We start from the raw sequence: 14,425 nt of genomic DNA, 5'->3' as shown, positions 1-14,425 counted from the left end.
AAAACAGAGAAAATAGTTCTGCAGAGGGAAGGGGCAGATTTCCAGCATCAGCCCCAGCTACCAAAAGTAGGTTTGCTTTTAAATTTAGTTTATCAGGTCTTATTTGTGCTGCCACAGTGCCCTGTTATCAGAAGTCCACCAGCAGCCCCCAAGTGCCACCAAAAAGCCACCGCACCTCTGAGCTTCCCGGTCATCCTTGGGGTTGTAGTTGGACAGACAGTCCAGGATGAAGATCTGCCCCCACTCTGTGCACTCATTTAAAGCTGTCAGCAGCTTGTTGATGTTCTGGGGGTTCAGATCCAGCAGGTTGCTGTTGGGGTGGGACTCACTGATCTCCGACAGGGCGGCCACGGCGTTCGCTACCACCTGGGGGAAGAAGAGTTCCTTGTTAGCAGAGCATGAGCGGCTGGGCAGGGATTGATCCAGGGCTGGGGACACACAGGGAGCAAACTGGAGCTCTGTCAGCTGCCACAGCAGTTATCTGAGCCTTCTGGGATGCAGCACTGTCGGAATCTGTGGTATTGATGATTCTGAGATGGTGGAAAGTCTCTGCCTTTCTGCCCCGCTGCCAAAGAAGAAGCCATAATTGGTCTGTGCTGTTTCAAGGTTGTTTATTCTGTTTATCTCTAACATGTTCTGCTGCCCTGCCGCAGCTCTGTCCTGCAGGGCAGCGTGTGGGGCTCTGCCCTCAGTGGGATGTTACAAACATTAAATACCACAAACTACCTGTGCTGGATTTACAATAATGTGCCAATATCTGTCACCTACGTTGGACAGTGTGTCCCCAGCCTGAACCAACAGAAAAATGCCAACACCACAGTGAAACATGGAGGGCATGAAGAAGAAAAAGGACAAGACACACCCAATTTCCTCCATCTTGCCCCTTGGAACCCTTAATCTAGAATCCTAAAATTTTATTTTTGCACCGTGCCATACTAATTATTGCTTATATCAAACACTCAGAGCTTGTAATTCATCCTGTAGGATTGAAAACTCTTTTCCATGGACAGAGATCACAGCCAGTGTCTCTTGGGGCTCTGTCCAGGGGGGTTCCTGACCCCTGCCAGGGTCCCAGCCCTGCCAGGGCAGCCAGAGGGATGCCCTGGATTCCCACACAGCACAACCTCACAACCAAGCTGCAGAGCCCAAAGCTTCAGTGGAAGGAACGGGGACCCAGGACGAGGACACCACAAGAGACTTTGCTGTGGAAGGAGCTGGAGATGGCACCCACAGGGAACACCACCACACTGCTTCCCTGCAGGCTCCACATCCTCTGCCAGTTCCAGGAGATGCTCAGCTTTACAGTCAGGGTGCCCACACCTCCAGCTGCCCTATTTATTCAGGAATGTGTGCCTCTTGCCCAATTTCCCCATGGCACATGGCTTAACAGTGATCCAGAAATGAGCTGGCAGGTGCTTGGCAGCCTCCAGCTCTGCAGCAGCACTGGCAGGTCACACAGTTTGAGAGCAAACAAACAGTTTCTCTAAAATGGGCAGCTCCTGCTAAATTTTTAATAACCCATATTTCAGTTTCAGTCTCTAGAATATCCTTTTGCTTTATGGAGCCATGGTAAAGCAAGCACTCCAGCAGAACTCATGCCTGAAAATATTCCTGCTGCATTTTGGACTATAAAAGGTCTTCTCTTTTCTAAGCGCAGATGAAAGGAAGCACAGAGAGGAGGTCCAGGGTCTAGACTGACACAAGCAGAAGTGGGAGTGCAGCATAAATTTCTAATTCTTAATTCCATACTCAAATTCAATAGTTATTCCAACAGACTCCAATGGGAAGAATTTTTTAAATTGAAGAGTCTCAGAATAGAGACAAAATAGAAATTTTTCAGGCGAGACTAAAGTCTTATTTGTTTAACAGGAAAAGGGATTTAAGCTGAGTTTGACACAGACAACTGAAATCCCCTATGTAAAGGTATTTTCAGGACAATGTACATCATGTCCAGCCCAACTCCCAGTAAATATTTGCTCAAATGGAGATTTATAGTGTTATTTTCTATGAGATTAAGGCAAAGAAACATCTTATCTAAAATCATCTGATTGTCTGGATGGCTAAAGATGTTTTTGATGCAGTACAATGAAAACAAGAACAGCACAACCAGAACTTTCCCTGCCTTGTTCCCACCCCTGCTTGTCATTAAACCAATATATTCCAAAGTCATTGCACAGGCACAGTAATGTTGATTGTTCTGCATTTCACACCTAGAGGTCAGAGATAGGATTTTGATCCAAGATTTTATGAATTTCATTAGCTGAATGAGCCTTCTGTCACCAAAATCATTAGCAATCAGTGCTGCTGTCTTCTTGTACTGTTTTAATGAGGAATTTATTAAGATAGGCTGCTTATCCTTCTCATTATTTAATTTGTCTAATTCTTGAATGGTTAATGTGGCACAGGATAAAACTGAAGTAAAAGGTTTTTAATATCTTGTATTTTTGAATTTACCAGTGAAGACAAACCACAAAAGCCACTGAAAAGTTCAAAATCCTTATGAAAAAGTATTTATAAAATGACAGTACTTTGGGAAAAAAATTTTGAATTGATAAAAAAATGTACATAGCCAAAACATCAGAGAAAGGGACCTGTCAGTCATACAGAGTGACAGGAGCTCTGGCAAATGCACTCACACTGCCAGGCACTTTGTTGCAGTAATTAATAAATAAGTAATTAATAGAGAATTTTAGAATAGAACTGAGATTGCAGAAGAACTTCAAGATCACTGATTCCAGCCATTAACCCAGTACTGCCAAGCCCACCACTGAATCATGTCCTCAGGTGCCATATTCAGATGTTTTTGGCCAATTCCAGAATATCCTAAACCCTGTGCTTACATTTCCTTCCTTGCAGGGTCCATGGAGTCTATCCCTGTGCTTGCCATGGACAAAGGGTGCACAGAAATGCTGCTCCCATGGGTGGAGAGCAGCAGCTCCAACCCAGAGACCAAACTGTCAATGAGCTTTTGCTCTCAGGATCTTTTGGGTCTGCATCAGCAAAAAATGCAAGTGTCCATTTCAAAGCCGAGGATGGGACAGCACGTGGCAATCCACTCATAATTCCATTCAAAGCTTCTTTCATAATTCATTCAAAGCTTCATTTCACATGAGGAAGTGGCAGAAGGCCAGATGGGCTTAGGAACATGGGCTGTGGTCTCCTTGAGTGTTAGAAAAAGGACTGGGAGGGGTTGTGAAACATCTGGTGGCAGCTCAGTCCTGCCAGAGGAGCTGGGATCTACAATCTACAGTCCAGAATTAAAGCTGGTCCTCACCTCCCACCTCAGCACCAGTGACAAGGAGATAACTGAAGCAAAAGGGCATAAGGGAAAGGGTGAGGGATAAATTCAAACTTTAAACAGTATTTATTAAAAAATAGACGTGCTGGCAATTTGCACCAAACATATTGATGTGTTATGGTGTTGTGCTATGCCAACAAAACCAATCAGCATCTTCAAGGCTTTTCACACAGCTGAAAAGCAAACAGCTCTCAGGAAACAGTCCAACACAAACACTGGCTGGAGCACACAGCCTCACCTCTTCCCTGGCACTGCCACTGCCTCAGGCAGCAACAGGAACACAGAGCAGCACGAGCCAGCACTGCACAACTCCAGCACTCAGCTCCTGCTCTGCCAACTGCTCCCACCAAGTGAGAGGGCAGGTCAAGGACTGAAGCATCCCCCACTAAGAGCTCTCACTCAGGTATGGCAGAAAGTCCATAAAGAACCACTCTGTATCAATTCCCAATTCTGGTATTACATCACCTGCTAATCCACTGTGTGGTTTGGCACTCATGGAAGTGCCACTGGAAATATTTAGAAAGATGGATTTTGGCCAAAAAAAAAAAGTTTTAAAAAATCTGCAACATCAAAGCTGAACCTTAAGTCTTCAGCTCGGCTAACACTTCTTCCTTAACACAGTAACACAACATCATGAAATCCAACCACATTAAACAGCAAAAGCAAAGTGATAAGTTACAATAAGTGATTCTCTCTTTAAAATAAAAGATGATAGAATTGCTGGAGGGCATAAAAGTAAGCTAAAAATTTACAAATGGTATAGGACCAAGGAACTAGACAAGTTTCAGAAGCTGATGGGAAAAAAAACCCCTAAGTTTCTTCAGCAAAGTGTTCTCTGACTTTCAAAACATGCCCCATGCTTATTTTGATGAGAAACCAACCAGTTGTATACTTTATCCCATAGACTGGAAGAAGCAGACTTAAAGTACATAAAACTACCAGCTGGTGTAGTCTTGAGCTCTCAAAAATAATGAAAAAATGTAAATCAACCCAATAGCCACAGATATGTAAGCCTAAACAGCCAATGAACAGGAAAAGCTTTTAAAATTCCAAGTGAACTCCACTGCCAAATGCCTCATTTGACTCACAATTAAGAATATCAACTTTAAGCTAAGAGCTACCAAATTATGATCTGCCTAAAGATCCCTCAGAAAATAAAAATGCAGAGCAGATTGAAGAATTAATAATAATTACTAACAGTAACAGGTCCCTGGCTTGCTGATGTAAATCAGTTTACCCTGGGTACACGATGACATTATTCAAATGCAGCCACAGCAACATCCCTTAGGAGTACGGATGAGCCGAATGACAATAAACCTCTTTTTGGCTGGAGGAATTCTGACAAATTTGGAAGAATTTATTGGAGGAAATTTATTGGAATTTATTGACAAATCTGGAAGAATTTATTGGAATTCCCCAATGAATTTAGACTCTTCGAGAAGCATGATTGGGATGAGGATAATCAAAATCTCCCAGGCTCTTATTAAAAAAAAAAACTAACAAAAAAAACCCAAACAACAAGCCCAAACAAGCCCAAACCTCTATACTTAGAGCTACATCCCAGCTTTAAGAAGAACCCAACAGTTTTAAATCCACCTCCAGACAAAACTCCCTCTGCAGCCAGGCAGAGCAGAGCCGACCTTGCGGGAAGCTGCAGAGGTAGGAGCACTGTGATTTCCAAGTGATTCCTTCTGGCAGCTCAAACCTTCAGCTCAGAGCAAATGGTATCAAACAGCACCAGGGAGAGAAGGGAAGGGGGTGGCTGAAAACCTGCATGTCTGCCTGGCAGCCCACATGGAAAAGCTTTGCAGGGGCTGGGGGGGACAGGAGGGAAGCTCAGCACAACCAGAACCAGTCAAAGCAATCAGATTATTTCCCTAGCATCCCAAGCTAATTGGAAATCAAACCAAGTGTGTAATGGAGTTAATGAAATACAATGTTCTGCTGCTTGAAACAGGAACCTCTGGCTTGCCACGCCGCTAAAGTGAAGTGAAAATGAAGGAAAGGAGGAAAAATGAAGGGGCTTGGAGAAGGGGCTGAGGGAAGGCAGCATTCCCTCCACACTGGAGGATCCTGCCCTCCAGGGAGGCAAGCTCCAGGAGATGATTCTGAACATGGAGAGGTGCTGACATTTCACAGAGCACTCTGGGCTTGCAGGGCACATCCGTGTCATTAAGCACAGACTCCCAGGTGGGAGATTCAGAGCATCCATGGATGGCTGTTTCACAGGGCCACTCATTTTTATGACCACGCTGTGTGACCAGAAGGTCCCTACCAGCTGCTCTCCAGAGAACACAGCCCCTCATCCTGTTCACATCATAACTTTTATCTCCAAGCCCTCCTTACTTTGTTTCCCTAGAAACAGCCCAGGAACCATTAACAATTCCTACTTCACAAAAGTAATTCTTCCCTGTGAGGGTGGTGAGGCCCTGGCTCAGGTTGCCCAGAGAAGCTGTGGCTGCCCCATCCCTGGAAGTGTGGAATGGGGCTTGGAGCAATTTGGGATAGTGGAAGCTGTCCCTGATCATGGCAGGGGATGGAACAAATTGAGCATTAAGGTCCCTCCCAACCCAAACCCTTCCGTGTTTCAATGATTCTATGAAATGGATCAACCATGCACGTCAGAGAGCCCTCATGAGCCTCTCACACTGTCAATGCTTGTTTATATGTATAGATATAAATTAAATCTCTGGGAGACTCACACATTCCTAGTTCCTGATCACATCCCAAAAACTGCCTGGGTGGGGAAGACCCCCTGGCTTGCTTTTTGCAAGTAGGCTGACTTTTTATGGAGGTGGCAATAGAAGGTAAGTGTTATACTTCCCACAATGTGCTCGCCCTGTGTTTTGCACTTCCCTGCAGAAAAATGGCACTTTGTGGCAGACTGGAACATCACTCCTGCTCTCATATCTACAAAAATCAGGATGTGTGAGCTGTGAGGCAGGAAAACAAGCTTCCCCCAGCTGTTGAAACTCTTGTGGTAGGTGGGCAAGAAGCTGCTCAGGGATGGCTCCATCACAAGGGGCTTCTCCTTGGCACAGCTGAGCCCTTAGTGCAGGAAATTAAACTCCATACAAAGACACAGAGGGTCTGCAACTCCCTGCTCTCCTCCCAAAAATCAGTGTAATGTGATCCCAGTCTGGATCAGGCACCTACCAGACACATCAGAAAGGTTTTGCTTTATTTTTTGCAATTCTCCTTGCACAGGTTCTCGCTGGCACCATCCAGTGGCAAATGGGCTGTCTCTAATCTGAGCTGAGAAATAAAGGACCAGCTAAGCACCAAATTCCTCACAGAGCCCTAAAAAGGGGGGTGCAGAGTTACAAAACATCATGACCACAACATTATCTGCCAAATGGTACTTGTTAATAGCTAGAAGTGTCTGTTCCAATGGAAAATAATATGTAGACACATGTCAACAAAATTCCCAGCACACTGATTGATGCTAGAGATCCTGGAATGATCTGTTCATCAAGACTAATGCTTTGGAAATTAGGCACATACTGGTGGCTGTAATTGGAAGGAGGCAATTCTCTGATGGGTGAATTTGTCAATTAAGTTTTATAAAGGAGGGATCTGGGAAGACAAGCTCTGGAGCCATGGAAATACACAAATTATCAAACTCTTCACCTCTCTGCCAGTACTGAAAACACAAGGAAAAAGCACAGCTTTGAGGGAAGATGCTCAAGAGATGTATCCTTCTTACCAAAAAAAAACCAAACAAAAACCCAGGTCCCACATGCATGCTTGAAATTCCCTCAGACTTCTTTAGGATGAAAATACTTGCTCAGTGAGATTCCTCTGCAGGAGCTCATTTCAAAGCCAAAGTGGTTTCACCAGCAGAACAAGGGGGTCAGAGTCGGAAACCAGAAGCTGTGCCACCAGTCACAGGTGGCAACTCTCCCTTTTCTCCCTTCTTTAAGTCTTTGCTGGGCCTGCTGCCACACACACAGCTGGTTTCTGCACTGCCAGTCAGGCCCCCACATTTCCTCTCTCTAGCATCCCACCAGACATGAACACAGCCACTGTTCAGACAGGCTCTTCCACAGCTTCTCCCCATCTTGGTGCTGCTTTTGGCTGCATAGTTTACCCAAAGTGCTGCTCTTCCTCCTGGGCAGCCTCATGTAAACAGCACAAGCATCCCTTAGAGAGCTCCAAAGTGCCACCAACACTCTTCAGCAGCCCCAAGCAACATTCTCCTTCACCGCAACATATCCATCACTGGGTAAAAGAAATTCCACCCACAAATGCCCTCAAGTGTCTCCCAGAAGGAAATATTGTCTCTACTTGCAGCACCAACATTATTAAAAAACCCCAAACCACACACAGGACCAATTCAGACTTGGTTGGAGGACTTCAAGATCCAGCCTGCATCTGCAGTACTTGGCTTGAAAAGAAGAGGGATATTTTTTTGCCCACAGTACAGAAAGGGTATCCTGAGAAGCACCAGGCTGATGAGATGCTGCAGAGCCCACAGCTCTCAGCAATATTCAGCTCCATACTGGGATGTGGATTTTCAAATCCTTACAACCTTCATGAGCAGGAATCATGAATTCATCCAGCAGTGACACAAAAAAGCACCAGCTGCAGAGGGAAAACACAGTCTGGGAGAGTCCCCATGAGGAACAAGTGACCTCCTGTGCCCAGGGAGAAGGTGGTGTTCCACTCCCTGCTGGATAAGACAATTCCCACATCCCTGACTGCCTCCCACAAAGTCCTTTTGGGACTCAGGGGATCACCAGTTTCTCACTAAGGGGTTATTTTCTCAGCTTTACAGCATAGAGAGGGATAAAATTCCTGCAGAGGACAGGCCCAGGAAGCAAAAGCTCCTTTTGTTTCTAAACAGGCTCATTCCTCAGGACATCAGCTCAGAGACATTCTGCTTGCTAGATAGTAGGAAAAATAAAAGGAAGATCACCTTCCTCCATAGTGTCATCCAGGAAGCTCCCCCACACACGCTGAAGTTCTGGCAGAGAAAGAACCCACATCTCTTGCAGGCACAGCAGGAGAACACTGATTTATCTCTACAGGTTTTTTGTCTCATCTGTGAGCTGAGTACTGCTGGAGGGAATTTGGATTAGATCAAGCTGGACCTCACCACCTCCAGCTGTCAGATCTTAAGATTCCCTTCTTAGTGTGGTTAATGCTAAAGGCAAAGAAACCTCCCAGCTACAAGAGAGTTTAATTATACTCCACACACTTAGAGCATTTACTAATCAGTTATGTGATCTCAGGTTACTCTGTGCTGAGTCACAACAGCATTTCTCCCAATAAATAGTCATGTAGAGGGTATAAAACACAGCACAAAAAGTCTGTATAATCCACAAAAACACAGGAGCAGAACAGCCACACCTGAAAACCCTTGAATCCAGCATGAGGAAGGAGAAATGCTACAGGAAGGAATTAAAAACTGAACAGGAAAAACCTAGAAAATAACAGGGAGAAGGTGACATCAGTTAACTTAAGCCATGTAGATAACAGAGAGATTGGCAGGGAATCTATTCCATGGGTTAAAAGTTACCTTAGAAGGTCAAGAATTGAAAATATTTGGAGAGAAAAGTTGTTCCATTCAAATATTAAAAGACCAGAAAGGTTTTAGATGGATTTTCTCTCATGTTTTTCTGCTAATATTTACATTCCTGAAGAAAACCAAGTGCAGGGATAAAAACCAGGAGGGAAGTAGTTACAAAATATAGTCAGCTTTGGTTCTGCTTTCAGCTGCTGCCATCTCGTGGTCTGTTCTCCCTCTCCAGGGCTCAGCACTACCAATCCTCCAAGAAGGAGCAGTCATTGCATGGGATTCACAAAGGCCAGAACAAGACAGCAGCAGGAAAAAATAAAACAAAGAAGGTTTTTCCATGACTTCAGAGCAGCTCTGGCCACCAGTAGGTGTGAAACACTCCCACCTCTCTCCCCTCATGGTTACCTATTGCTGGTGTGAACAGTGTTCTGCAGTAATAGTGCACAGAAACCTCATTTTGCAATCATATTTTTGTTAGAACAGGAAGATTATAGGAGAACAGGCTTCTGAGCTGCATTTTATCCAGGTTACCAGCAAGAGAAGTGCTGAGGGCTGAGCAAGTGCAGCAGCCCAAGGCAGCCAGGCCCCAGCTTTATATTCCTCCAGTCCTGCTTCTGCTGAGCTTCACGTGCAGAAATGCAGGGTGAAAAAAGAAGGATTTGCCTTAAGACAGCTCTGGGAAGAAATGAGGGTTCCCTCTCTATGGAAGGATCCTCTTCAGCAGGATCCCAACTGACAAAGTGCAGCCACAGGCACTCCAGACCCATCTGTAAAATGAGATTAAAGATTTCTTCACAATCAAACTTCTGCAGGGCAACTGAACCGTGGCCCTGTAAGGGGTTTTGGGCCACGGCCTGCACAACACAACTCGGATAACTCTGCTGTCATGCCAAAAGCCACCAGCTCACCTCACCAGATGCATCCCTATCAATATATCTGCAATTAGGAGTTTGAATTAATTCACCCAGAGGATGCACCTGTACAAAAGATAATTTCCTGTGAACTAAGGCCATGTTCTGACAACAAAACACCCAGATAACGGGGAAAGAACCTCGGCTGTGCACCCACAGCACCTCAAAAGGACTTCAATGCCCTGAATATCCCCAAAGGCTGCTGGTTTATTAACACAGAATAGTGCCATTAATCCAAAAATATAAGGAAAAAAAAAAGAGAACAAACCCAAAATGTTTCTGACAAGGTCACCTCCAACTTAGACATCCTTATGATGAAGGTGATCTGAGCTCAGAGAAATATGCACCCTGATCCCTGCACGATTATGAAGCAATTAGTGAGCCACAGATGGAGACGTTCCTCTACCAACACCCAGCTAAAATGCTTAGAGCTTGCTCATGTGCTAGAGGCAACCAATTACAAAACCATAATAAAACCCTTCTTTTGAAGACTATTTTTCAGCTGCAGCCTTTTTTAGCTCCTGCCCAAAACCCTCATTTCTCAGAAAAGAGAATAAGTGTGGATTTCCCATCTCAAAAATTCTGCTTCATTAAGTATCTAATGTTGCCCATTTCCACAAGTCATCAAAAGAGGAGAAACATTTATAATATAAATATGAATGAGCTTAGCTAACAGGTTGCAATGATTGAGATGCACCATTTACAGAGGAATAGGCCATCAGAATAGATCCATCTGTACCATTCCTTCCAGCAATCTTTTTTATTTTTTTGATAGCCAATACTGATACACACATTTCACTTAAAAAGACCTTCCAGCCAGGACTGCATTCCAAGGAAAAATACCTTAATAAATATCAACTTGCACACAAATATAACTTATTTGGCAAACACAATTCAAGGTCAGCAGGAAGTTCCACATGGAGAAAGCAGCAATGAGGTGGATAGCTTGATCAGGAAGATGAACCTGAATTAGGGGTGGATAATTCCTGTACTTCTGAGGGAACCCCTGTACCACAAAGGAAGAAGTATCAAAGAGGATCAACTTAACTAAAAGGTCAGTTGATCTAATTACTAAAATTTCTTTTCCTGTTCTACTAAAATTGTAACCAGACTAAATATTGTATTAAATCAGCAGATCTAAGAGCATCAAACATTTTATAAAATCTCTCCCTATGCACCCTTAAAAAGCAGCAATATGATACCCTATATACAGTAAAACCTGGGAAACCAGTACATAGAACACCAGCTACAGAATCCTCTCAAAGCCTGTGGATCTGAAAACACATCCCAGGCCTCTCCTTCATCATCACCACTTCTCCAAACTGCATTTTCCAGCTCTGAATCCTCAGTTTTGGAAACAGCAGCAAGTACAGCATGAGGCAGGTACTGAGACCCTGCACAGCTTCAGGAGAGCTGTCCCAGCCCACTCTCATTACCTCCCAGGAGCTCAGGAGTTTTCCTGATGCTTTATTAAGAAGCCATGTGCTACTTTTGGAGGTTTATTTAGCAAATGGAACACACACTGCCCTTTGGTATTTTTCTTCTCACCATTCAAGTCTGTATTAAGTTAATGCACTTTTTAAATACGTATCTGTGCTCTCCTGTTAGCCAATGGTTAATTTACCAAACCACTGAGTTCCACAGAGATCAACAAGCAAAAAGAGCAAGCAAAACCTTGTTATTTCTCCTGAAGTACAGAGAGCCCTTCACCTCATATCCATGTGGCTGTAATCAGAACAAAATCAGAGTTGAAAGCAAGGCTGGAGAAGAGGAGGTTCTGTCCCTGATCTCCAGTGCTGCCTGGGAGCTGCTGAACACCAGGGCCAGCATTGAAGTGGAACTAAAGAAGTCCAAGCAAGTCCCTTCAGAGGCTGCAATGCACACCCTCCACACTGAATTGGAACAGCAGGTGTTTCTCTACCAGCCTCAGAGTTGCCTAGACAAAGAAAGCACCTTCAAGTAGTCATCAATATTCAACAGAAGCCTGGCATAAAAAAAAAAAAAAGAGGTGTCTGTATCTCCTGAGAGACACCACCACTCACACTGCTGCCTGTGACAGTCAGACACCTTGAGTTTTACTGTCTCTACAAAGTCTTACAAAGAGCAATCAGCAGCCTTCACTCTCCTGCTAAAGGGGATGGCACCTTATCACCTGCACTTGGTTTATCTCAGGTGCCCAAAGACTACAGCAGGACAGAAATTGTGGTTTGACTCATGCACCACAGAAAGAGCTGTTAAACCTGCCCTAATAACGTGAGGCTATTTCTTTAACCAGAGTCCATTCTCTAAAAGAGCTAAAAAAGTAGCAGACACATTCTTAAACTCTGAGTTAAACTGAGCTGCAGAAGTTTTCTTTCCTGCTAAGGGTCAGGCTGATATTGGTATGCTCCCTGGATTCTAGCATGAAACAGTATTAAATGAAAGGATGATGCAGTGGGGCACTTCAATTCCTTGGCCACCACCTTTTAGTCACAAGATAATAGCAGGAGACACCTGGCTTGGAAGTGGACCCTTCATCAAGCATAATTAAATGCTGATTTAGTAGGTAATTTACTCCTGTGAAATTCTCGGTCGTGATCTCCACCTCTTCTCTGACGACTCATTTAACTTTATTAAAAACATTAGCATTGATTTTCTCCACTCATTACAAGCCAGTGGATTTATCTGCATTAGCAAATTAATTCATCCAAACTCTTAATTCCAAGAAGAGCCAAAGCCTGCAGGAAAGCAAGAGCTACAAGCTGTCACCAAGGCAGCAGCATCACATATTTCTTGCTCTTCTGACTCACCTGGCCTAGAAGTTACACTTCTGCAGCATTCAAAACAGGCAGAAGCCCAAATAGATCAAACAACAGAAGATGTTCCCTGTTTTCTGAGGCAAACAAGTGTTCCCTAACCAAAATCATCCCAGTGCAGCACCTGCAGCGAAGAACCTTTCACATTTGTCATTTCTAAACAACACAAACTCAAGCAACGCGCTGGGAATACGTTACCATGGGATTGGAGTCTGCGATCAGGTCCCGCAGGGAATCCAGGAACCCTTGGTCCTCCACCATCTGGGCATTGATGTCGTGCAGCTTGGCCACGCAGACAGCTGCAGTTTTCCTCACATAGGGGTCCTCATCCTTCAGACACTTGCGCAGGGGCTCGCACAGGTACTCGGTGATTTTATCCACGCGGATGCAGCCCATGGTGCGCACGGCCAGCGCGCGGATCAGGGGGTTCGGGTCCTCGCAGTCCTGCCCCAGAGCACAAACAAAGCACATCAGCACACCCCCTGCAGCCACGCTGCTCCTATTCAGCAGCAGCTCTCTGATTACATGCTAAGAGCCAGGCAATTATTTCAGATCAGGGATAAAAGGGCACTCGGTGCTTCATGGGAACATTTTATACTGTCTCAAGATGTTTCCATCCTGTAAAATTGTTGTCTGGGTGTCCCTTCATTCTCCCAGCAAAGCTGCTTTCAACATGATCCAACAGCTAAGCTGGAGAGGCAGCTCTCAGCACCCAAAATCTCACCACAGACAAAGTAATTTACTGATTTTCAACCTTTCTGGTTTAAAGGAGCAAGAAATAAAATGGGGAAAATCAACAACTAAACACAATGCAAGTCATCAAGGCCTGCTTCTTAAAGGCCAAACACAAACATCCCTCAAGTTACAACATATGAAGCACTAAGCAAAGGCTACTCTAGAGGTGCTTTTCTAAAGAGGAAAAAGAAAAGGCAGACAGGAAATCAATATTTCCTACTCCAAGCCTACATAGTTTTCTATGCATCCAAACCTGAACTCCTCCAAAATCAGCCTGTAAAAGGATGGCTACAGAATGACCTACAAAAGCATTTACCTTTCACTGTTCAAACTTCCTGCAGCTAAAAAACTAATTTAAAGTCTGCAAGAGAAGTGACATCCTACCAGTGCATTCCCCACCTTGAACTGGGAAGTGCTGAGTTAGTGCAGACCAGTGTCAACACTTGCTCTTCACTAACACTTGTCCCTCAGGTTGCCAAAAGGGACACCAGGCTTTCCTCTGCAGGGTGTGAGATGGAAAATATCATTTTGTTAGTCCATTCTAACAGAATTGCATTTCACCCACAGACAATATTCTTTCCAGAGAGGAAACCAGGGACATTCTCTCTGACCAAAAGAGCAGACCTCTCAGCTTAGGTCTTCTCACCTCCTTCTGCCTCAAGAACCACAACAGAAACTTGGAACTCAATCCCACTTCCCAGTGTCTCAGATTTTATAACACTCTGCAAGGAGTCTCAGACTTCTAAGCACTGGGTTTTATCTTGCACAACATGGGACTGAAATAACATTTCCTAGATAAGGAGAGGCAACCTGACAACAGAACTAAAGGCAACCCAGCAATCAGGCTGTTGTTTTTCCAGTGAACTGTCTCTCAGTTTCACCAGAGATAATTTTTTTCCACATAGAGCACAGCTGGAACATTCAAACAGGAAGTCTGATATCCATATCTCAGATACTACAAAGGCTGGGAGATGAAACAGATAAAATCTGTTTTACAACGCCAGAAGTTGGTAAAACAACAGAAGCAGCTTTTCCTGGAGCAGACTCTCTCACAGCCACTTACAGGCTGTTGAAGTCATCTCCTCTGCAATAACCAGAAGGAACAAATGAGAGAAAGGACCCAGATCTAGTGGATTCAGCACCCTCCTCTATGAGCCCAGCCTCA

At 44.4% G+C, this 14,425-nt stretch overlaps 1 protein-coding gene across 4 annotated transcripts in view; it reads right to left on the bottom strand.

The window, feature by feature from the left end:
* The window catches only part of AP2B1 (adaptor related protein complex 2 subunit beta 1), a 77,287-nt gene that overhangs the window by 54,549 nt on the left and 8,313 nt on the right, over positions 1-14,425 (bottom strand). For all 4 annotated transcript variants that reach the window (XM_012568723.4, XM_030288163.3, XM_030288162.4 and 1 more), the window contains exons 5-6: positions 12,724-12,969; positions 176-366 (exon numbers count right to left, since the gene is read on the bottom strand). In XM_012568723.4, the coding sequence (XP_012424177.1) occupies positions 176-366; positions 12,724-12,969 (437 nt within the window). The remainder of the gene's footprint in view (positions 1-175; positions 367-12,723; positions 12,970-14,425) is intronic.

This window comes from Taeniopygia guttata, chromosome 19 (assembly GCF_048771995.1).
Source record: "Taeniopygia guttata chromosome 19, bTaeGut7.mat, whole genome shotgun sequence".
Taxonomy (NCBI): Eukaryota; Metazoa; Chordata; class Aves; order Passeriformes; family Estrildidae; genus Taeniopygia; species Taeniopygia guttata.
Note: the sequence above shows the minus strand (reverse complement) of the source record. Positions and strands in the feature narration are given on the sequence as shown.